Source organism: Cupressus sempervirens, chromosome 5 (assembly GCF_028749045.1).
Source record: "Cupressus sempervirens isolate cs-2001-9-10 chromosome 5, ASM2874904v1, whole genome shotgun sequence".
NCBI lineage: Eukaryota > Viridiplantae > Streptophyta > Pinopsida > Cupressales > Cupressaceae > Cupressus > Cupressus sempervirens.
This window is the reverse complement of record NC_143122.1, coordinates 227,715,874-227,739,883: the sequence shown is the minus strand read 5'-3', so window position 1 is coordinate 227,739,883 and position 24,010 is coordinate 227,715,874. Positions and strand designations below refer to the sequence as shown.

The 24,010-nt window shown below is 32.1% G+C and overlaps 1 protein-coding gene across 1 annotated transcript; it reads left to right on the top strand.

Moving 5' to 3' along the window:
- The first annotated feature begins 20,868 nt into the window (after nt 1–20,868).
- Nucleotides 20,869–23,442, top strand: LOC149555269 (GDSL esterase/lipase At4g10955-like). Its single transcript, XM_089829302.1, has 2 exons — nt 20,869–20,927; nt 22,488–23,442. Exons 1-2 carry the CDS (start codon nt 20,869–20,871, stop codon nt 23,440–23,442), a joined length of 1,014 nt encoding a protein of 337 aa, XP_089685428.1.
- Nucleotides 23,443–24,010: the final 568 nt, after the last annotated feature.

Genomic DNA, 24,010 nt, shown 5'->3' with positions numbered 1-24,010 from the left:
AACTCTCTCTTCTCGAGAACATATCATAGTGCTTTGAGTATATATTCATCTAATTTTTGACAACTTCTTAATCTCAAACATATATCCATTAATTAATAACTATAACTCAACTAAAACTATACTAACTAAATTGATACTTAGTACTAGTTACTAATTACTAAATAATCCCCAGTCACTAATTCTTTTATATGCTAACATGATTATTAAATGCATCAAATAATACTAATTATTCCACCACCACTAACTAATTCATTAAATCCAATTATAAAACCAACTAATAAATGAACATTTATATTCTAATTAAATTACCACTTATAGCCCATTAACTAACTAAACTATTTATATCATATAAACTAGAGTCATTGGCAATAATACTAACTAATTCTACTAATGATACTACTAAAATAACTACATGCAAACCTAATTATATCAACTAAACACCATTCTACATTTCTAAAAACTACTTCCCACCCAAATCATCTTCTCATGATCCCCTTCCTATCATCCTTAACTTCTTATTGGACCACATGACCAACTACATTCCCTAAGCACTATACGACTTCTTTAATACCCTCCTTCCTCCTAAGTCCTACTAGCTACATTCTAAGCCACCCAATCCCATTTCATGTAACATGTGTGTAGGTTGGGCTCTTGGGAGGCACAAATAGAGGGGGTGGCATAATGATTCAATGAGGCTTCCTGATTTTGGACAGAGCGCAACTATTGAGGGAGGGTGCGTGGGGATAAGGAATAGGGTGGAGGGGACCATCGACTAGCCCATGCCTTAGTACGAGTGAGGGAAGTGGGGAATGTGCCAGACAAGAGTCTATTTGGGAGGTGCAGGTCAGGTATTTTTTTTTCTTTTCACCAACTCTTAGTACATCCCTCCCTTTCCTAGTTTATTTTAAAAGGCATTTCCTACTACATAAGTTGAGATCTTAGAGGAGTAGGTAGGTATGTTTTTAGTTTATTGTTTATATATATGTTTTTGAATAGGACATGTATGTCCTTCCCAAGGGTCATGTGATCTTTCTTTGGAGAAAAACATAGGAGTAGTATTTATGTTTGAACTTACATTGTTTTTCCTTTCAAACTTTCATTAACTAGATAAGTATATTTTAATTTAGGAGTTAGAGATTTTAGGGAATATTCCCTAGGATTATTTTATTTCTTTGTAATGGGTGTTGGAATACTTTCCCACTTCCCATAAAAATACCAGAGAGAAAATGTGCATTTACAGGCATGTTTCACTATGGGTTTGATGCATTCTTCTTTCTTCTTATTTAGGAGACCATGACTATGGATTTGGTGCTAGTTGATTTGTATTCTCTAATCCTCTTAATACATGTTTTGATATTATTATTTTCATCTATCTAATCTAAAGATTTATTGGTACTTGAAAAGTCAAAGTTTGACACACTAATTACATTGCACAAGATCAAATATATATGTTCCAAAAGATCAATAGTCTCATATATGAAATTTCTTATTAATTAAAACATATTCAACCATTTTCCATGCATACATACGAACTATTGCAATATAAGAACTTTTATTTCGATTGCATCAAAATACATAACATGGAACATTACAATGGAATCACTTAAGTTTAAATTGAATAACTATTACATTGATTCTCTCACATAAGCATTCTATAAAGTTTAACTATTGATTGACACATGAATATACATGAGGAGAAGTAACCCAATTACATAACTTCAACATGGCCTTTACAACAATGAATCTTCCTTTACATGAAACTATTTGTTTCCTTCTTAAGAAACTATGAGATGATACCATCTTTTCTAACAATGCCAATTGTATTCATAACATCAAATCTAAATTTCCAGTTGACACTTTCATACAATAGGAGGTAAATCATTCTCGCATTGTATAAACTAACAAGGGTGTTTTTCCATCTCAACATATTACAAATGACATGGGAAGGATTGATTCCTTCAACTACATGATACATGAACACAACACATGATTCTTTAATAATTCCAAGGGGAAAACTCTAACTTCTTCATAGATCCTATTCTCACAAACCTACAAAAAAAATACAAAACCAAAATCCATGGAGGGTCACCTCCCATCCTAGGATTCTAAGAAGCCACCCACCGAGCTAGGGGAAACAATGCTCAAACGGGTCACACTCAAGAACTTAACAATGCATGCAATATAACATTACAATACATATACAATCCCTCCAAAGTTTAGCACAATTGATTCTCCATTGGAATCATAAGACAAGGGTGAAGGTGGACTCTCCAAAGAAGAGAATTCCATATACATATAAACATACAAAGTTTCCATTGAATCATTCCTCTTCAAGGCTATCAAATACTATTCCTCATCACAAAAATACACTTATACTTCCCATATCACAAAACCTGGCATTTGGCTTCAATGGAGCCCATACTCCATGAACAACTAATCTCTTACCAAGAGAAGGACTTCTCAACTTCAATGTTGAGCCTAACTAACCCCTTCATGCAAGGCTTCTCTTCCCTCCCAAGGGTGAGTAAATCCTTCACACCAATTAACATTCATACACACAAAAATAAGGAAAAAAATACAAGAGAAATCCATCCAACAAAATGGCACATACCAACAATCTCAACACAAACACATTACATGAATTTTAACACAAAATGTACAAGAACACCACCATTGATCAAGTGTAATGAGAGCCATGGCATGGGCACCAACCTTGGTCCAAGCTAAAGGAAAATGAAAGTTGTTGAAGAGCTCCCCTATCCTTGGTCCTTCCTCCTCCAAACCCTAATCATCTCTAAACTAAGAGAGTGGGTGAACACCTCACTAGCTTGTCAAAGTTCACTAAAAAGGCTCTTCCACTAACTCAATTTGGAAAAAACATCAAGACATTATCTCTTAAAACTTTGTTCCTACCAATTTTTCTAATTTTGGCAAAGTATAAAGATGATGATAAACTCATTAAACAACTCAAATTTCGAATTGGTGGGAGAATGAATTTTCTAGGGGATCCCCTAGGCTAGCTAAGCACTCAAATTGCCAAATTTACCCCTAACATGTTATGTTAACATATGGGTGGTTTATTTTTACAAAAAGGACACCTTGTGACCACTTATTTACTCTCTAATATCCTTGCCAAGTTTGAATTCGAATTTCCCTTGATGGTGACCCATCCTATCCTTTCCCCAAGTGGATTTACTTAATCTTTGAAAGGCAATTAGTTTAAGGTTAAGTGTAACCATAAGTAAAACACTAGGTGACATGTCATCAACACATTGACAATCACAAGTCTCAAGTGACACATTGAAATACACTAAACATCATGATGACATGTCCCTAGTGTATTTATGAATTAGATTTAGCACACACATGCAAACTAATATTTACAAAATATAAACATAACAACAACGATTTGAATATTCCAAAGATTTACCTTGGTTATACTATGTCCACATAATTTTGGACCTTGTTTCCCCGATTAAATGCCATGGTTCAATTTTCCTACACACTAAACTCAAGCATTAGTAGTCTAATGAAAATCATATAGAAAAATATGCGAGCACGCGCGCGCGCGCGTGTGTGTGTGTGTGCGCGCGCATGGAAAATTAATATTGCATAATTCTCATTGAATAGCATATTCACTTATCACAATTAACTTTCCTTTCTAATCATTTTCATATGAAATTTTCACAACATCAAAATATCAAAATCTACATATCAACATCAATCTCTACTTTATCTTAACCAAATTAACATTATGAATATCATTATAATCCCCTTTCTATCATAGTAATGAAATATTGAATCAATAACTATTAAATCATCAAAGCATATCAAATAGGTCCTATCACATAATAAAGGTGAAAATTTCCAAAATGTAAACATCATGACTAGTATCTTCTCAATTCAACTAAATATAATGAAATTACTAACAATATCTCATTATCGTTATGAGATAACACATCATGAGGTGTGTGTCCTTCAAATAAGTAATGTCAGGTAATCAGGATGCTTGCATAATCATTTCAACATCAATAATCCTAATAAAGCATAAAATACAATGGAGTCCTCAACATAGTTATGGGTCTAGTGCCATGACATCCCAATCCTTAATTCAATAAGGTCTAAACATATCAACCTAATTATATCTTAAACATGTCATCTTACATTCCTATATTTTCTTATCATACTACTATCATATACATGACATTTAGGGTTATAATAAGTAACTAGAGAAGGGGCCTTACATTTTCTACCCTTAACTATATATTTACTATTAACCTTGTTAGTTTTGGTGTTGCAAAAATTAACAAATGATTTATATTTTTACACAATGGGGAAATATTTTTTGATATGCCCATATTTCCTATACAGGAAGCATGAATTGATGTTTCCTAAGAATGAAAGAGGACATACATTGTTTCCACTTTGGATAAGGAAAGAGATATCCTAGGGAAGGTCTTTGCCAGGGTCTATAGCGATCAATACTCTTGCATCTATGTGTGCAAGAAGGGTTGAGAACGTGTTAATTTTGAGGACTTTTCTAATGGGTTCTAGCACCTTGGGGATAAGATTCCATAAAAGAAGGGACATTTCCTACCCAAATCAACGCGGTGAGGAAAGAGCCATAATTTATTCATTAATAGCCTTCAAAGACTAGGGAATAGCTCAGATTGTGGAGTTGCCAATCCTCCAAAATTGCTTATCAACAATACTCTTTTGGGACTTAGGATCCTTAAAGAAAATAAAAAAGAGACCATAATGAATCATCCTACAAAAGGAAAAATTGTACCCTAATTCCTTTTACCATTGATTGCGTAATCAATCATTAAGGTAAGATTTGGTTGGTAATTTTTTGATATCTTGGGTAGCTAGGAAAATGTCGGTGTCCTTGAGCCTCACCATTTTAGATTATATTTCTTTGATCATCTACAAATTAGGAGCAAGGACATAAGAAAGAGAGGAAGAACCCTTACTTGAATATCCTCCTCTACTATTTTTTCTATCTCCTTGTCTTGCTTGAATGAATTTTCGACCATCTAGAATGACTTGTTCATTTTGCTACACTTGGGAAAAAGAATTTGATAGAACCGAAGGTTATGCAAGCGCTTTTGGCCAATTTTGTTGTGGTTCTTCCTGAGAAAAACCTAATGAAAATGTACTCATTCTTCTCACCAACCTTACTGGGTATTAAATACTCTAGGGTTGCAGATACTCATCATTTTGCCACCTTATGTGGCTTGCAGCATTCATACCCTTGGAGGTTGGGTTGTAGATCAAAATATAGTTGTAGTTGGTTGCTATCTACATGTCAATACCTTGGAAAAGTTAAAATTAGTTGTGAAATGATACCCTATCTATCTAGTACAATTAGGAGTGTTCTTTTTAGAAACAATATGAGGGTGGGTGCAAGAAGTTGAGTTTTACTTTTGGGAAAAAGAGTGGAAGTTTTTTTTTCTATTTTTAAAATTTCATGTCACTTGATGTCCAAATTTAAGGCACATTAATCGAATTGAATCTCAAAAAAAATCAATAGCAGAAAATGTAGTGCTTAGAGTCTAGTTTTTTCATATTTAATTTGTTAGAATACCCATGTGGTATAAATTAAATTTTGGTAGGCATGTTCAAAAACTACTTTTTCAAATGCATGTTTTAGGATCATACCACACACATATACGATGACCCTTTTCTGGAGAATTTTTTTTAAAAAAATTGATTCATTTTGGGGAAAGGAACCTAACACACCAAAGATTGATAAGAATATTTTTTCCTTAATCTTTATTGAATTTCTTCTTTATAAATTTTTATTTGATCATAAAGTGGATTTTGAAAACCTCTAGTGTATGATCACCATTCTTTAATGAATTTTTTAAATTTTATTTTCCATTTTGAATTGCATTCTATGTAAATTGGTGCCATATAATTCATAGTTTTTAAAATGTAAAATCAATAAAGTTATTAAATTGTAGCTAATCATACTATTTGGACTTTAGGTACCAATTTCTCTTAATAAATATTGTTAAAATCCTTTAAAAAATCATATCACTATAAAATTTACATTTTTATAATCTAGACAAATAGTACTATGATAGTTTTTTGTTTTATCAAAAAAAATATTTGAAAAGTACTCCAAAAACTTACAGAAAGGTAGAAATATCATGTTCTTTTGCCTTGGCCAATTTTTTTTGGTACAAGAACAAGCTTGGTCATACCAAGCCTATCGCAATGCAAAACTCAATGCAACTCATGGCTTGTAAAATTAAAATTATAAGAAATGAGTAGACATTGAAAAATTTGGTGCCCATTATCAAAAGTGAGGCTTTAGACATAAAATAAAAAATAAAAAATTGAATTTTTAAGAAATGTGTATCTTTTTAAAAAGGGGTACTCATTTTGAAAACAATGGGTACCTATTTTGAAAAAAATGGTAACCCATTTTTTGAATTTAGGATTGAACGTTCAAGCCTAAAGCAAGTAATAAGTTTTTTAATAAATGGGTATCCTTTTATAGAGAAAAAGTTTTCTCCTCAAGGAATTTGGTGATTTTTGTACTCAAATTCTTGCATTTACCCAATGCAGAAGTTATAAAATTTATAAAGGTCAAAAATAGGATAGAAGACATTAGACATAAGTGAGTATTTTTAACCTTGTTCATGCCTATCTTGGGAAACATAAGTCAAGGATTGCAATGCATGTCAATGAGGTTTTGAAAATGAAATTGTAAAAACCACAAGTATTATAGGTTGTCAGAAGCATATAAAAGGAGGACTTGGAGAGGAGTTTTAGCATTGAGTTTTGTTTGCAATATTTTGTTTTATAAGGATGCTAGTGAAGTTCATCCAAGCTTGAGTTAATGTGACACTCTTGTAAGAATTTGCATAATAAGTGTATTGTAATATCTTGTTGATTTGATCATACATTATGTGGTTTTTAGAGTGGGGTATTTTTTTGGCAAAAGAGATTATCCATGATAATCTTCCTATCATGCTTTCATTATTATTATTTTGTTAATTTTTTTACTTCTATCTTGAAATCCCTATTATTATCAAGTTAATATTTGCATATTCATCTTGTCAAGAATAAGTAGGAAGAATTTCCCATATATTTTCTTCCTTGCATTATTTGCAACTATTTTTTCTAGAATTTTTTTTATGTTTGTTGTAGCATTTAGTAGAAGAGAATTTCTTTCTTAAAGGAATGTTCACTTTCTTTCCTTTGTATTTATTGTTATAGTAACGTTGTTAGATGACCTTTCTTTGTCAGTTATTATTATGGTTGTGCTCCTTGGATATCCCATTAGAGTTCCTTTTATACTCTTAGATCTCATGCCTCATGGCTTTGATTAGTCTTTTTATTATATTAGAAAATTCACTTAACCCAATTGTAGGTTGGTTGTTTGATGACATTTACTTGTTAATTATTTTGAATCATACTATTTCTTTAGATCTTTAAAAAAATATTTTTTTGGTGTAATTTATTTGATATAACTACTAACAATCATAACTTATTAGGTAATGGTTTCCATTTAATCAAATACATCTGCACTATATATTGTATAGAATAGACATTAATATAAGATCAAATTTATTTATAAGTTATCATTAAGTATTAATGTGCATGTAGAAATGTTTTTTGATTGAGATGTAATGAGCCTATTTGGTTAAGTTAGCCACTACATAAAGTAAATTGTGGAGATGAGAGTGAGAATTAGTAAAGATCATTCTGTAGAGATAACACAATTTGTCTTTTGGTAGAAATCAACGAGTTTCCAAATTTGAAATAGTTTTGATGTGTAAGAATTCTCCAAAACATATTGTAGAATTTGCACATATTTCTAGAGGAATTGCACAAAATTATATTCATATTAGTGGATGATCTGCTACATAGAAATTAATATTTCCACATCTAAAGTAGATTAATATGGTGTAATCGATGGCCAATATGCTGATTAAGGGGTCTTGAGGAGAGGTCATAAGATAAGTATTGCAGGAAAAATTCATTAAAATTAGTTAGTAAATCCCTTCAAACTTTGTGTGTCATTCAACATGATTCTTGCATCTCGTAATAGTATTAGAAGTCATTGGTTGGGATTTGCAGTGTTAAGGGTTAGAACTTGTTGATAGAGGTATGGTCTTGTGAGTGAATGGTCTATGTAGAAAAAGCACACATGAAGTGAATATCATTCAATAGTACGTATTTAGTTTTGAAAATGAGGAGTTTTTAAGAGAATATATGCACTTCTCTAGATTTTACACATTGATATTACAAGTTTTTATTATTTTGTATACTGAATTTGAATCCATCTACTTAAAAAATTTAGGTAGAGTTGTATTACTTGATAGGGAAATGTTTTTATTCAATGTAGACTCTAGTAGATAAAGACTCATGTTTTAATTTTCTTATAGTGAAAATAAAAATACAAATGCAATTGATGAATAAAAAGCTATGGGGAATAGTAATTATTGGAGTGGAGAATTAGAGATGACCAAGCCAAGGTTATCATTGGTCTTTCTCTTGAAGACTTTGAGCTTCATCATGCAAATTTAGATAAACCATCTACAAACATACAAGGTAATTTAAACAAGCTATTTGAACAACAATTTGTTAATACAAAGTTTTCCTTAAAACTTCAATTGTTTAGCTTCAAAATGGATAATAGAATGAAAATGTCAAATCATATAAGTAGCCTAAGGTCTCTCATCATGTAGTTGGTAGAATTTAAGTCACAAGTTGATGATGATGATGTCAATGCCATTCTATTAAATAGTTTATCTTCCAAATATAGTAATGTTGTCCTTACACTTAACCAAATCACCTCACAGTCTTTAGAGGATATGACTTTATCCCTTCTAACAAAAGAAAAGAGGATGAAGGAGGTTTTGGAAGAAGATCTAATAGAAAAGAAATTGTACTCACGAAGTACTAAAATATGGTCAAACAAAAATAAAAGAGGTTGTTAATGTTGTTATTGTAAAATAAATGGTCATACAACATGCATTTGTAAAAATAGAGCTAGTGATATTTTGAAAGGAAAGCTGAAGAAACACTCTAATGAAGAAGATACTATTCCTTGCATTGAAGATGATGATACATTAAAATCATGGAGAAATTATGAATAATTCTCCCATTAATCCCAATTTGTTTCTTTGAATGAACCTTTATATAATTTAATGCTCTAGAGCATTATATATTATGGTATGTAACCACTCAGTGAATTTTTTTATTTTATCCAATCTATAATGATCATGAATGATTATTATAAATGTATCAAATCATTAATATATATTTCAAATTTAAACACAATGCATCAAAGTGGAATTGGAATAGGAATAAAATTGGAATATGTATTATAATTTTGGCCCAAAAGTGAGCATTTGCTATTCCACCTAAATATGTGGAATAGGAATATGTATTTCTATTCCAATTTTTTTAATTTCAAAAAACATATTTTTTTGTGTGAACAAAACAAGAATAGGAATACGTAACTCCATTTTCTATTCCAAAATAAGTATTCCTATTCCGATTTGTATATTCCCATATCCAAATGGGCCCTTGAAGATTTCAATTTTTTTATTCCTCGCAATTTTGAATATTTCAAGTTATTGTGAAAAAAAATTGATTCCATGATTCTATTTTTGAGAATATGGATTCCAAAGCATGTTTTCCATTGTGATGAACCTTAGTATGTAAATCTTTACACCAGTGGCTAACTAGCTCAATCTTTATGGGTGATACCAATCATGCTTTTACCTTGTTTTATTTTTGAACATAGCTTTTCATCAATCTCAGGTGCTCTTGAACAATCCAATTAGGAATATATCAGGAAAGGAATGCAATCCCAAGGAAGCTTGAGGAGGTTAATTACAAACTGTAATGACCTTCATTGTTTAGTCTGATGTATGACTTCCCATGCTATATTGGTTTATTGAAGAATTTTGGAGTTACATGAGGATTAAGATTCCTGATAAATGGCAATGGTGTTGGGATATGAAGCCCAATGGTCATTGACTGTTCATTTTCCTTTGACTCCCCATATTCATTGATATCTATATAATGGTTGTGTGCAGCCCATGTAATTGTATTGATTCATTAATAGTAATTTCCTGCTAGAGTGTGAATCTAGGCAAGTTTTGCCGAACCACAATAAATCTGTGTTATTGTATGTTTTGTCTTCTTTGATTCAATTTCTTTGCTTGTTATTATATTTGCAATTAGTATTAGTGCCAAGGTGAGGCTAGAGCAGAGATGGAAGACGGTGAAGTTGATTTTATCATCAACAAATTTCTTTTAGATTTGAGCTTGGTAGAAAATGAGGTTGTAAATACTAAGACCAGAAGTATCTGCCATGTGCACTGGTGGGATGGCTGAGAAAATCAACCTAAAACTGAACCAAAAGATTTAAGAACTCTTAAATATGAGCTTATTGCAATTCTTGATCGCACAGGCACAAAGAAGAAAGTAGTCATGGAAGAATTATGGAAGCAGACAACAAAAGATAAGACTGGCGAGTCTATAAAATGCCTAGTGTTGGCATATTATAAAATGAATTCTCTAATATCGGGTTCCAATCTCAGAGATCTAGATAATTTTGCATCAAGAGTTCATAAGATGCTACAACTAGAATACTTTGAAGAACATGCAAAGTTTCTAGTAAGAGAAGATGAAAAGGAAGATGAAAAGTCTGCTAAGAAAGAAGAAGGTGAAGAGATGGATGAAAAAGCAGAAGACGTGTGTCATATGATAAAGGACACAGTTGAAAGAAAAGGCCTATATGTCGACCAAAAAGATGGTCAGGAGGTCAATTTTTTTACTCAACCTAGAGATGAAGAGAATTGGAAAGACTAAGGGCTAGATCAAGAATTTCTCGAGAGTAGGTCCAAGGATTAGTCCTTGGCGGGAAGTCTCACTAGGATAGCCGATGGGGAAAATATGGTGACATATACATCGCCTAAGAGGATCTGGGAAGAAAACTTCTATAAGGTTGATGAAATTGATAACAGACAACAAGGTCAAGATTTCGACCTGTCATTTGTCGTTCCAGAAGAACAGGTCTAAGATGTGAATTCCCAAGACTCCCCAAATCCTCCCATTCCCATTGTTTCGGCTATGAGGAATCATCCAAATCTTGTTCATAACACAAGCCATAAGGTTGGTATTCCCACCAGGATTGAAGAATTTGATTGGGTAAATTCAAAATATGGGTGTACACCAGGCATACATGCTCGTGATTTGTTTAGGCATCAGGACGATGATAGAAATTACTGGGATATGAGATTATTTAAATCTGGTGCTCAAAATTTGGGATGGAACCATGGTGTCGGGCATTATAAGTGTCTGCAAAACATGGCAAGAGTCGAGCTTGGAGAGAGGGAGTCTACGCAAACTGTAGGAATCAATTTGCAAAGGACACCAATAGATTCTTCACAAAATGTAGAAAACACATCCCTCACAAAACAGAGGTACTTTACGGTTCATAATTCTCCATTTTTGCGTAAGGCTTAGATACAGCATGCCATAGAACATTGCAATAGTCCAGAACAAATGTCATCTCCAATAATTGGTGATGAAATGGACAAGTTTGGAAAATCGATGGAGTTTCCTATCACATTTTGTTGGACTTTGATCTTTGCCAAACTGCTTATTGTTCCAGACGACGAGTTTGTCAATGCTACGCTAGCATCAAATGGTGAGAGAATATTATTCGTAGAAGTTGAACGAAATTCTCCATTTTTGGAAAGACTGAAAATGAAAGCTGGTGTCATTTTATTTATGGAGGATGCCATTGATAAGGAAACTTGGAATTTTTCTTTGCTTGTTGATATGCAATGGGGAAGCTATAAGCTAATTATGCCAAGGACTGATATTGATCAGCATTCTCTAGAATCAATGTATTTGATGTACTGGCAATACCACATAGCAGAAGATAATGCCCAAAGATATGAGCAGTGCAAGGGTTATGACCATAATCCGAATGAGGGAATAACTCAAGCATATATGCGAGTGTTTGTGTGCCTTACAGAGGATGTAGGATCCAATCAGTTGTATTTTAAAAGGTTGTAGAAATTGAAAGAATTTAACGCTGTGTTGAGTTACTCTTTGGAGCAGTCTCTCACACGGGTAGAGTTGGCTAAGGAGTAGATCAAGAAAAAGAAGATAAATGGTCCAAGTAGACTGGAGGAACCTTCTCTTTCATGTAATTTGTGGTGTCAAGAACAGCTGAATCAGATGAGATTCGAGAAATCAAATATCTCACTCAAGAACATGAGAATATGTGGAGGAGATGTTTATGATTTTGATATAAATTGGAGAAGATTAATTCGGAGTGTGCTGGAAAAAATTCTGGCAAAGTTAAGATCTTCTCAAGGTTTGGTTTTTCTGTAAGATATGAATTGGGAAGTAGGGATGCTAATGCACATGAGTGTACCGGTTGGACTTCACGTGGGAGATTATTGGGATATGAAGCTCAATGGTCATTGGCTGTTCATTCTCCCTTGACTCTCCGTATTCATAGAGATCTATATAATGGCTGTGTGCAGCCTATGTAATTGTATCGATTCATTATAGTAATTCCCTGCTAGAGTGTGGATGTAGGCAAGTTTTTTCAAACCACGATAAATCTGTGTTATTGTGTGTTTTGTCTTCTTTGATTGAATTTCTTTACTTTTTATTATATTTACAAATGGCTAGTGACTTTCTTTCATCTACTCACAAAATATTGAGCTCTTTCAATGGTGATGAGACCAAATTTTTTTTAATTTGGTCTTTAAAATGATAAAAAATTCAATGTTTAAACATCATTACATCTCTGAAATTGTTATCAAGATTTTACTATGTGGTTTTGGAGCCAAACTAATTGACCCATGTTTCATGTGTAGTGAGTCAACATGAATCCATCTCACATTAGAATAAATTGAACACTTTGCACTCCTTGGATCTAGCTGATGCTTCGAGGTGAAGCATCGAGACTTCCTAAGAGGTCACCCATCCTAGTGAGTCACCTAGATCCAATGAGTGCAAAGTGTTGCATTTATTCTCTTGAGAGTTAGATTCATGTTGAATGACTACTTCTAAAACATAGGTCAACGAGTTTGAATAAAAAACCACATCGTTATCACAATTTGACTACTTGTAGAAATTATATCCTATGTATCATCAAACCTTTTTCACAAAGTATAAAATTAATTATTCTATCTTCATTGACCATTGCTCTTGATCTTCAATGTTAATGTTAAGAATTCCCATTTTTTATGAAGCTTTAAATCATCTTTAAACAGATGGACAAAAATGTAGGACTCTTTTGAAAGACATTTAAAGGGGACAAAGGTAGCATTGACATTTCTAAATCAAAGTGCTAGTGAAAAATGAAGTGAAACACTATTGTAAAATAGAGCATTTAGATTAAGGCACTACAAATGTTGATTCTGGTAGGGAAAATGTTCTTGAACATCTCAAGGATAACAATTCAAATGAAATCTAGAATCTTTTGTAACTCTCTAATTAAGCTTAAACAAATGAAGGAAAATGTTGTCAAATTAAAATGAGATAGCTAATCATACATCAAATTACTTTCTTCAATTGTGTACATTTATTTTCATCCAAAGAAGTTTCATTATTATTCAATGAAGATTGCAGTGCCTTAATAAGTAACATAAATAATCTTGCCCCAAAAGTAACCAAGAGAATTCCTGACTATTTGTAATGTTCCCATTTCTAGGAAGGATTTAAAAATGAATATTATTAATAATAATGATAATAAAATAAATAAATATATTAATTAATTGATCAATAAATATTGAATTATAAAATGATATAAAACTAAGATTGAATCACTTATCTTATTCAAAATAAATAATAATATATCATAACAAAAATAAAATAAGTTAGTAAAAGAACAAAATATAATAAATTGTTGATATTAGAATCAATTATAATAACAATTAGAATAAATAATAGTATATTAAATAAATAAAATTATAAATGAATAATAATTATAAATAAGAAATGTATAGATGCATTCAAGAAAGACACCAGTTGATGCATGTTTTGTGCAAAATTTGATTTCTGGATATTGGATGTCCCTCTTGTCAGATGTGATACATTTTAAGAAACAATCTTCATAGAGGTATCATTTAAACTTTCCAACAATGTATCTCAAGTTTTTGGAATTTTCATCAATTCATATAATTGAAGAGTCACTTTGATTTTCTTGAATTCCTCTAGTACATAAGAATTCAACCTCTTCAATTGCTCTCTGGAAGGACTTCCTTTGTATTTTTGTCCTAGATTTTCATCTTGCCTTTGCTCTCATTGTTGTGTGGAAGACTAAAGATTATTTCACCCCTTCTCACTTTGTGAAGAATTCATCATGAATAACTAACCTTTGCATCCTTAAGAATTTGTAGATTGTCGTCGAGACTTAGGTGAGTCTCTAAGGGGGAAAAAATTATTGCTTGCATTGGGATGTAGAGAAGTTGAAAAGTTACTTGGATGAATTTATAATGTCAATGGCTCATGGTTCCTATTATTCCTTTGGTATGTCTTTATCAGAGCATTACCAAATGTTTGTTGGAAATCTTGCACTTAACTTGTTCCTTCCACCAAGACACTATTGTACAGAGGAGGGAAGAAAAATCCATCCTTATGTAGTGATTCATTTGGGGACATTGGTCGAGGTTGATTTTTTGGTGGAACTTGATGATGTGTATCTCCATGGGACCATTTTTTAAGGAAGGTGGGAGCTTAAAATTAGCTTTGGATTAGCATGTATTCCTAAGAATCAAGGGAAGGAAACTTGAAATCATCAAAAACCAATGCTTGATCATATCTTGGTGCTAGCACTACCCCATATCCCATAGGATGACAAATTTTAGATGCGGCAATGTTCATCACTTCTCCCTTGAAAATATCAACTACTCTTTGAAATTCCTAACATTGCAACTCAAAATGTTGATTTGTCTCATGCAATCTACACCATCTAGATAGTACCGCTTCTTCTAAGAAAACTTTATCAACTGGTTGATTCTCAGAAGATGGAGGATTATCCAATGGTGAAGGTATGTCTCTATTATTTAGATTGGTGTTCCATGGTCTTCTTGGATGACCTTGGTTATTATCAGTATATTCAGAATTATTCTCTTGATGACCTTGGTTATTGCTTCGATATCCTTGATTACCTTCATGAAATCCTTAATTATGTCCTTAATTACTATCATGACATGGAGAGGGATTATCAATCATGATAATTCCTTTAATAATTGCCTTGACATGATTGATAATTCCTTTGTGCATTTTGCAACTGATTATTCTGATTTTTGAGGTAAGTGACCTTAGTTGATAACTTTTTCACTTGTTCAATCAAATCCTTCATCTCATCTTTTTCTCTTGAGTCCTTGTAGAAATTTTCATGTTATGAAGATAAATTGGTTGTGTTGGCATTTCTTGTGACATAGGAGCTCCAAAATGCACCATCAACTGGTTTGAAGGCATAGGGATTGGACTAATAGTCGGAGCATAATTCAAAACTCCTTGATTTAATGTATTTGTGTTTCCAAAGTAGATGGGTGCTCCCTTTATGGTTGCAAGTGATTTTAAACTAACTTTCCTAGCCTTGACATATGCTTGAATCAGACTTTTAGGAGACGGGTGAAAAGAAAGGGAATCTACATTAATGCAACATGTCCATTCCTCAACAAACGCTTAGTCTTCCTAGAATGTATTATTCTTGATTCCATTCTCTAAATGCATAGAAGTTTGACTTGGAGACCTCGACTCATTAGGAAAGATAATTGGGTGCCACAAAATCATGATGAAGGCCACAAAAGATTGATTCCTTTCCAACTGCATCATTTTTAAAATTAAGATCCAACTTTGACTGACTTTTCTAAAAATCTCTCCTCAAACATCCCATCTTTAATGACGTTGCACCAAAATTTATCTCCATGTAATAGATTGGAATCTATTGCTGATGATTTTTTCACTTTAGAATTTCCTCATGTTGAAATTATTTCACCATGTTCTTGGATTTTTGGATTTAAACTTTAATCTTTGAACTTTGAATGCCTGGGACCAGATCACTTAGTAATTGGGTGTCTTTGATGTTGGTACTAGAATTTTGGATTTGAGCATCTTTCTTGAATTTCTAGAACTAGATTGTTCTCCTTGTTTCTCTTTAAATTCTTTAAATTCATTGTTACACATTTTCTTATGTTTTTGAATAATTCCCCCTCTTTTTTTTATCATCATCAATCATTTCTCCAACCGTGTATGCACTCTTGAAGAGGGTGAAATTTGATATATGGAGGAGAAATTTTCCAAATCTTAGTCATATTTTCTTCCACAAAGGAGAAGATTTCCAACACTTAAGGTAGTTTTCCTTCCATGAAGGAAAAGTTTTTCAACACTTAGCCATTTTTCCTTCAATGAAGGAGAAATTTCCCAACACTTAGTCATTTTTTTCTTCCATGAAGGAGAAATTTCTAACACTTAGAGATTTTTCCTTCCATGAAAGAGAATTTTTTAACACTTAGTCATTTTTTCACCCATAATAAATTTCCAACACTTAGCCATTTTTTGAAGATTTTTAAGTTTCTTGTTGGTGGAAATTTTGAGTGGTCATGGATTTTGTCCATGATGGAAGAATTCTGCGACAACCATTTTTCTCCAAGGTGAAATTTTTTGAGTGATCATGGGTTTTGTCCACGATGAAAGAATTCCATGAAAACCATTTTTCTTGATGTTTTCATGCCTTTCCACTTTTGGATATTTTAAGGGTTATTCCAGAATTAGCCATTTTTTGATTGACTATCTTGCTTGCTCATTCTTTTGGATATAGAAATAGATATCCTTTTGGCTCTTTATCAACTAGAGCTCACTTGTTGCCAAAACAAACCTATCAAAAATAGACTTTCTAAAAATAGTAAATTGTCCCAATGTCAAAATAAGGTCAATCCAATAGGCACTGACATTTACTAAAAATTAACTTTCTAAAAATAGTAAGTTTTCCCAAAGTCAAAATAAGATCAATTTGTGAGGCGGTGAAATTTACTATAAGTGGATTTACTAAAAATAGACAAACTAAAAATTGTATGTCAAGACATTCAATGCTGCAAAGAGCAAATAGTTTCCATTTTAGAAGCCACATGGACAACACTTTCCAGACTAAACCAATTTTACCAATTGTCATTCGAAATAGGGGACCTTAGAAGACCTAGCCCAAGACTACCAAGAACTAAAGCCAAAAGAACAAGACCAAGAGAAAAAAAACAAAGAGGTCCCCATTTGCAATAGGACAATATTATGAAAACCTCACAAAAAACACCTCTTACATCTAAAAGTCACAACCCTTCAACATACCAATGTATATAATAGATATCAAATCAATTCCATTAATCATAGGGGATAGAGAAGAAGAACGAGCATATTTAACAAAGCAAAAATCTGAACACAACGATCATTAACCGAAGGATGTACATATAAAGGATAAATAGTATATAATAGTAATACATGAAAGAACTGTGTATTACGACTATGGCAGTAGCAAGGAAAATAAAGAGCGACTAGATTGGATCTAACGAGGACGTGCAACAGTTTGTGACAGAGAAAAATACACCGTGGAATTCATCGAACATAAATATAATAATAGAAAAACCATATCAATCGATTCAGTTACAGAGACAAATAAAAAGAGACCAAGTTACCATTGTGTCAGTGACCAAGGAGAGAGAACAATAATTGAAGTAGAATTTTAGCAGGAGAACAAGACAAAGTTTTGGCACCAAAAGAATCTCAGCAATTCGACGCACAACAAATAGAGTTCTATGAATAGAGAAGAAAAAAGTATTGAGCCCGAGCAAACTATATGAACAGCCAACACAGGGAGATAGTGAAGATTGATGCTGAGATCTTCACTTCAAACTCCAGTTCCACTGTTCCATTTTCACCATTCTATAAATAATTTTTAGAATACTTCAGTTTAGGAGTAGTTTAAACAAGAAGCATACTGTACATATGGTATGCATTAGATAATATTTTTGGATGCATTTTTGTCTAGTCTTAGTTACTTCTTCTCCCATCCTTAATCATAGGCATGGAATAATGCTAAAACTACTGTCAGAACTCCTGATCTATATTTTGATCTATATGTTAGGGATTAGTTTTAACAATTTTTATTTGAATAAATGTATTGGTTGAACAGCAATTTGTTGGTGGAATAATATATCAGTTTTTTTCTCTGCGGTAAAACAGAGCCTTCCTTGTTTTGAATATTATCATTTTTTTTATTGTGTTGCTGCTGTTGTTTGAATCCTACAGATAGGGAGTTCAGTCTTTACTGCCAAGACCGTTGAATGGTGATGAGGGGAAGACAATGATAAAGTCAGAGAACATGACAATACAGTAACAAAGACCATACACAACATATAGGTATAAGCAATCTTGATCAACAGATATCATAATCATTTCATAAGATAAAATTAATTTGATAAACAACTAGAGAAATACTATATATACACTTCCAGTGATAGTAATATTATAATTGATTAACTTTGTGCAACAAACTTCACATCAACATGTACCAACAAGTGTCATACACTACAAGTATGAGTTTCATTGTCGCAAACACAAGATTTCATTTACATGTACATGGAGCAACTAGTAAGGCAAGGGACATTACACTATCACTCAAGCTTCTTTATCTCCAATGAGGTTAAGATTGAAATCCTTATGATTGTTCCAATGTTGACCGCGCATTTATATCCCTAGTAGAATCCCTCACTTCTTTCCTTATCCATTCTAAGTACTTATTATTTTTTAACATGCTTATTATAAGGATATTTTCCCTTTCAAATGATCATGGATAATAAGAAAAATATTTTTTATTAAAGATGAAGGATTATAATGGAGAGTGATATGCAAGAATATTTTAAATCTTGTTTCAGTTTGTTTCAGTTTTTAAAGGGAAAGTCTTAGTTAGTTGTGTGAATCATGAGGATTCTAGTCTAATTACTTCTTGATCACATTCTTTATGGATTGTATTTTGATGAAATCTTTAGAGTTGTTCTACATTTAAATGCCCAATTTGAGTACTCAATGGAAAAAAATAAAATAATTAGTGGACATATCTAAATTTAGTTATGACATTCTCTTTTATTGACTTAATAAAAGCATCAATTGCACACAGTTTGAATTGTTCAGCCTACAATTTTCAATTGACATTAGAATTTATGTATGTTACACTAAAGAGGGTGGATTGACCATACCAGTAAAGCCTAATGTCTATTAAACAAATCGTCCACCACTATAAGGGGTTAAAGGAGAACTATAGATGTCATATTCTTGAAAGTTAAAACATGACAAATCCCACATATTTCAACATGTTTGTAGGTTGTTGAAATTTGTAGTCCAGCATATTCAAAGATTAATGTTGAAACTTTCTATAATTTGACTCCCACCATGTCTACTAACACATCTCAAATAGATAGCTCCGTGACTTATCTTACACATTACCTCGCCTTAATCATGTATCCAATTCGCTTCATTTTCATTGCTCATTGTTTAACTAATTGACATTTGACTCAGAAAATAAAATGTGATATTACATTTACGCACTAATCAGAAACCTAACTATAATACTAAAATAACTTTGTACTGTCTATTAAGATTTTCTTTTGTGATCAAGATGATAAATAGGTTCTAATTTTTCTTCTTAGAACTTATAACCTTCCTTTCAAATAAACAAATTCATTATTTAAACAGCTCAAAAATAGGAATGGCCTCAAGGCTTAGTAGTTGCATCTGACATGAAAGCCACCAGCCACATTTTCGAAGTGTAGTGTGGACCCATCAATAATTTTTTCTATCAACAATATTTCTGTTAGCCTCATCAGGATGTGGACCGACACCTACCCTAATTCCCCAAGTAGCGTAAGATTTTGCCCAAAATCAAATTGTAACTTTTTCCCTCAGAAAAAATCTGAAGCTCAATACAGATGTTCATTGACTTACGGTCTCTAAATTCCATTTATTCATTATTCTCAAGATGTGGTAATGGCGGGCTGATTTGTATCTGAGCATCTCAAAAAACTTATGCCATCATTGTCTTCAGTCACTTCTACTTTAAACGCCATGTCTCTTTTGGTATTTTGAAGATTTATAAATGCCATCTCTCATAGGGGTGAGCATCTGTCAGAATGTAGACCTTTGGTTTATAAAAAGAAAGATCAATACAAACTTTGTAACTTTGAATTGTAACTTTGTCCCTCAGAAAAAAATTGGAAGCTCAATACAAACTTCATGCCAATGTCGTTGACCTATGCTCTCTCAATTCCACTTATTCATTATTCTCCAAATGTGGCGGTAATGGCAAGCTGACTGGTATCTGAGCATCTCAAAAAACTTATGCCATCATTGTCTTCAATCACTTCTCCTTTAAACGCCATCTCTCTTTTGGTAGTTTGAAGATTTATAACTACCATGCCCAGCACCAGGGGTGAAAGTTAATGATCATCTGTCAGAATGTAGGCCTTTGGTCTATAAAAAGAAAGATCTCGATTTAACTCATGGAAAAGCAGAGAAGATTTCAGGCAATAGCCAAGTTAGGGAAGAATAAAGTGAGCTATGGAAATGACAGACTTCGATCATAATGCTTTGTGATAAGAAAGAAAGTAAAGTGGATAAGTCATTCACATCTTTTTTGGGCAATTATTTCTTAAAATTGGGAATAAAATGTCATTCATCAAAGTAAGTTTGTGCTTCAAGAAAATTCTCTTGGTTAATCTTGTGGGGAAAGCAAACAGATTGCATTATATAACACCACATAAATGGGCTTGTATAACCAAATTACTAATTACTATTCTAATTGTTTGTTCACCTGCAATGGCTGATCAAGATGGCAACGAAGTCCAAGACATCCGTGACCTCGCCAATCCCAACTGGTATTATTTGAAGAGAATATTTTTCGAGTTATTATTTTTTGTCATATGATACAAGAATCTGATTGAGAAAAATAGCATTATAATAAGAGTTACCATTAATAATAGAAAAGTAGGAATGTCATTTTGTATATCTAGTTCCTGAAAATGAAATTTTAGGTGATTCTTTCTTTATCACATGGCTATTCTCCTTGCAAGCGGCAATTCTCCTTGCAAAATACATTGTTGACTGATTTTCAAAAAAATGAAAATACGCTGAAGTTTTTTTCAAATTTTCAACATTTGATCTTTGATTTCCATTTTTGAAACCAATCATATGATCTTAAGATTGCATAGTTAAAGAGGGAATTCCAAAACAAATATTTAGGTTGTTTAAGTATAGTTAACATTTATGTTTTAAATATTTTTTAAGTTAAATTTGAATTAAATAAAAAATATTGTTAAGTGAAATAAAGGAAAAAAAAATATGATATTGTTATCAGAATTTAACTATGTAGCTTTTCAGCTGTTTTTCAGGATTTTGTTCCTAGAACAGTCCTTATTTTGACTACTTTTCAATTTCAAAATCCATATAGTTTTTATTTTTACCTTGATGTTGAATTGAACCATATTTCATAAATAATGATTCACAAAAATATCACAAATTTCTCATTATTATTTTAAATATTTTTGATTGATATGAAATACGAAACTGTAAACATATTTTCTTTATTTATTTTCAATTATAATTTCTTAATAGATTTTTAATAAATATACTTAGATTGCATATATTTATAGAAATCTATATAGATGTCAAAAGCCATTGTATTGAGTGTCTTTTGTTCGACATATGAAGTTCAATGTTTATGTAACCGTTGCTCTTGGTTGAGAATGTCATTGCACTGACATGTAACATTTCCTACAGAAAATATCTGTTAACATTTATGTTGCAACTGAAAACCTTTTAGTAATCCCAAATCTGATTAAATAGATCATGCAATGGTTGTTGTGCTGCATTCTGAGAAATTTCTAAAACTGAGAATCCTAGGTTGAAAGTCAATGTAGCCTAATAAGATTAACCAATTCATTGTGTTTAGTGTCTCTGTGTTACTATTTATTATTTCTATTATTTCTGGTCTTATTTAGCTTTATCCTCTACATTTTTTTTCTTTTCAGCCTTAAAATCAGCATATACAAATTTGAAATATTTTATACTTTTATATTATATTAATTGTATGAATGTTAAAACTTTTATAAATATATATCTATCTTTTATATTAATATTTAAGTAATCTTTTATTAACATAGGTATCGTTTATATTATTATACTAGTATCTTATCTATCTTAATTAAAGAGAAATCTACTACAGTGGGATATGAACTTTTATATACATTATTTTATTTCAATCTCTACATTGTGATTTTAAAAGGTTTCCCTAACATATATATTTTAGAGTTTACAAAGATGTACATTTTAAGATTTCAAATATCTTGATTTTAATTAGTATTATCTTTCTAACAGAAACTATCAACCAATTTGTTAAATTATGAAAACGATTTCTTTATGTAATGAGCAAATTGCAGGGGAGATTCCAACGACAGGAGACGCATTGCTGCTTGCTTGGTGAATGTTGTATATCAACTTGAAAAGGGAAAGAAAAAGGAAGAACTGGTGAAGGAATGGTGCAAAATGCTTAATTTCAAGTTAGAAGAAACAATGAATGATGAAACAATATTTGGAGCCATTTTCAAGTGGGTTGGACCAAGCAAAAGAGGTGAGGATAAAGGGAAGCCTCCCTCACAAGTTGTTGCCTTCAGAGGCACAATTCCTAAAGGAAATTATATTCTAGGAAAAGATTTTTTTCACAATTGGAAAATAGTCAATGCATGCCACAAATCAATTGGTAGAGCACGTATTGGCTTACAGTACTTGAAAAGAAGTATTGATACTCATGGACCTGACAACATATGGATTGTTGGTCACTCGCTGGGAGCCGCCATTGCAATAGTAGTTGCAAGAAAAATGGAGAAAGAAAAAATAGATAAAATAGAAGCACATCTTTTCAATCCTCCATTTTTTTCACCGAGACTTCCTGAACTGAAACTCTTTGAGCTGGTTGGGAGAACTTTAGCAGCTCTGCGTGATATCTTGGGTAAACTTAATTTGGGTCTGCCTAATGCATTGGATTATATGATGATAAATGATAGAAAATTTCGTGGCTTGTATGATGATTTCATTGGTGTTAGCGGTTGGATACCTAACATCTATGTGAATAAAAATGATCTCATTTGTTGTTCTTACATCCGGTATTTTGAGGTGATGGGTGTAATTTACAAGCAGGGAAACCAACAGCTTTATGAGCGCATGAAGTACCTCTTCTGTTTTGAGATAGCGGAGGACAAAACACCCTGGCATTTGATACCCTCTGCTAAGCTGTTTGTCAGAGATAGTAGTGACCATCGTCTTCGTCAATGGTGGTCTAACAGTCTCAAACTTGAGGTCAGCAATTATGTCCCTCCAGCTGAGAGCAAGAAATAGGGACAATAATGTAATGCAAAGTTAATATATATATACTATTTAGTATATAGTATTATGGTGGTGAAATATGCCCTCTAGATGTAGGGTACCTCACATAGAGGGGCTAAAAATGAACTTGTTTCCATTTTCATGGCTACTAATAATGTGTTACATCTAAAGTTTAAGACTACCCAGAGTTGAAGTATAACATAATTTAAAATAAAATATCATATGGCATTATATATTTTGTAGTCTTGTAATTTTAATTAACTTAGTTTTTAATGATCTTTTTATGTCTTCTGCAATGTTCTTGGTAATTGATTAAATAAATTTTAGATTTTTCTTTAGAATTTTTTATTTTTATTGATAGTGAATAAATTGGATTGTGAATTTTGGATTGGTCTTTATTAAGAATTATAGTTTTGTTGGTCAAGTATGTTAAAGGGTGAAAATGTCAATATAAATAAAATGGTAAAAAATCATACTCACATTCTTTCATAAATTTTATAAATTATGCATACAATCAAATGATAAACAATACCATAGTAAATTCTTATGATTTTCTATTAGTTATTTGATAATTCCATTA

Coding starts and splice junctions, on each gene's coding strand:
- LOC149555269 (XM_089829302.1), top strand. CDS start 20,869: ATGGCTGATCAAGATGGCAACGAAGTCCAAGACATCCGTGACCTCGCC. Junction 20,928..22,487: donor GACCTCGCCAATCCCAACTG/GTATTATTTGAA, acceptor AGCAAATTGCAG/GGGAGATTCCAACGACAGGA.